This window comes from Andrographis paniculata, unplaced genomic scaffold, assembly GCF_009805555.1.
Source record: "Andrographis paniculata isolate CXL003 unplaced genomic scaffold, ASM980555v1 Contig66END, whole genome shotgun sequence".
NCBI lineage: Eukaryota > Viridiplantae > Streptophyta > Magnoliopsida > Lamiales > Acanthaceae > Andrographis > Andrographis paniculata.
Window position 1 is genome coordinate 2,476,861 of NW_026137602.1, and position 1,953 is coordinate 2,478,813.

Below are 1,953 nucleotides of genomic sequence, written 5' to 3' on the forward strand. Positions count from 1 at the left end.
TTGATCTATAATAAGCAAAATATTAATATCTTTAAATTTACTTAAGATAAACAAACAACATATAAAATAGACGAAAATAATATGTTTTCCTTGTGATTAATAAATAATTAAAAAATATATAAATAAATATTAACTATAGTATCATTAAATAATTATAAATTAAAATTAAAATTAAAATAATTAATTAGTCTCATTAAAATTTAAAGATTGTAAATTGAAAAATTTAAAATATAATTAAAATAGTTAGACGGACTAAAATCAAAATATAAACATAAAATGCTAGACAAAAGAAATATTCTCTCTGTCCCAAACACTTTCCAACATTTCCTTATTTGTTTGTTCTAAATTTACTGCAATATTTTTAAATTTAGAAATAATTAATAATATTTATATATATATATATATTAATATACACTTCACTTTATCCCATCGCATCACTCAAATAAAAAAAAAATTATTTTTTTCTCCAATCACATCACTAAATATCCAAATTATCTCAAATTAACATATTTAATACTCTCCACCTAAATTATCGTACTAAACACAAATATTGCACACGGTGTTTGGGACGGAGGGAGTATAATTTTCAAATTAAAAATAATAATAATAATACCACATGTTATTAAAATCGAACATAAGTTTCTGTTTTAAATCCTAGCAAAATAATGATCATATAATTAAAAAAATATGATCCAGTAAACTTTACTTTACTACGGTAACCCCCGTTACCTCCCTCCGTCTCATATCTATATATTTATTTGCTTTTTGCAAAGAATTTTAGAAGTATTAGTATTATATTGGAATAAAGTATAAATAAAGGTAAAAAGACTAAATTAACCCTATTAGTATTGTATGATATAAAAGTAATGATATTTGTGTAATATATTGTAAATTGAAAGCGTATTTATAATGTTAGGTAGATAGTACAATTATTAAAAAAAAAATAAATACTTTATTATGGGAATAATTAAAAGAAAAATGGATAGATGGTTAAGGGAAGTATTTCAATATATAATAATCGACATTCAATCAAGGTAATAATTCTAGTTACGGTCTGAACTTCTGCCTGCAAGACTGGCACGTGATCTCCATGCAGGCGGCGGCTCGCTCCTTCATCCGCTCGGCTCGGTCGGCTTCCTCCCGCGCCCGCTCCCACATGTGGCGCGCCCGCGCGAACTCCGACTGAGCCAGCCCCATCTCGCGCCGCGTCAGCTCCCGCACGCGCTCGGCGTACGCCTTCTCGATCGCCGCCAGCCGAATCTGCTCCGCCGCCTGCCACTTCAGCGCCTCCACGCACGCCGCCGACGGCGCCTCCATCTTGGCGTCGCCGCCGCCGCCGCCGCCGAATTTGCGGAGTGATCGGCGTATCAGAAGCCGGTCGGAAGCCGGCTTGACGCTTATGGAGAGCTCCAGGTCCAGGTCCTGCAGGTCCAGGTCCAAGGATGGGCGGCCGCCGCCGTCGAAGGGATCCGCCGGCCAGAATTTTGGCGGCGTAGGAGATTCCGGCCGCCATGGCAGCGACGGAGGAGCGGTGCCGGAAAAAAGCTGCATTTCTTTTAGGTCTTGACGATCGTCCATTGATGGAAAAATAAAAAAGCTAAGATGTGGGGGAATATATAATAATAATAATAATAATAATGTGGTTTACTGTGGTGTCTTCATATGCTGCAATTATGTGATATATCTTTAAATTTATAAACAATTCGTTTATAATATAATAATTTTATTATCTCTGTTTTAATAAATAATATTTACTTTGACTGTATCTTTTACGGACAATTGGTCTGCCCTCCCTACAGGTAATGTTCATTTATAATTCAGTCTCTATTTTAAAACAATTGGTCTGCACTCCCTCCTTTACATATTTAGTTTAATATTAGTCCCTGTTTTAGATTTTCTCAAATAAAAATTGAATGTACCTCTAGAATATCTTTAAATGCTTCCAAATTTATT

The 1,953-nt window shown here is 34.4% G+C and overlaps 1 protein-coding gene across 1 annotated transcript; it reads right to left on the minus strand.

Moving 5' to 3' along the window:
• Positions 1–928: 928 nt before the first annotated feature.
• On the minus strand, positions 929–1,647 carry LOC127263088 (protein indeterminate-domain 16-like). Its single transcript, XM_051292030.1, has one exon. The coding sequence runs from the start codon at positions 1,576–1,578 to the stop codon at positions 1,048–1,050; it is 531 nt and encodes a 176-aa protein (XP_051147987.1). The 5' UTR covers positions 1,579–1,647; the 3' UTR covers positions 929–1,047.
• Positions 1,648–1,953: the final 306 nt, after the last annotated feature.

Coding starts and splice junctions, on each gene's coding strand:
- LOC127263088 (XM_051292030.1), bottom strand. CDS start 1,578: ATGGACGATCGTCAAGACCTAAAAGAAATGCAGCTTTTTTCCGGCACC.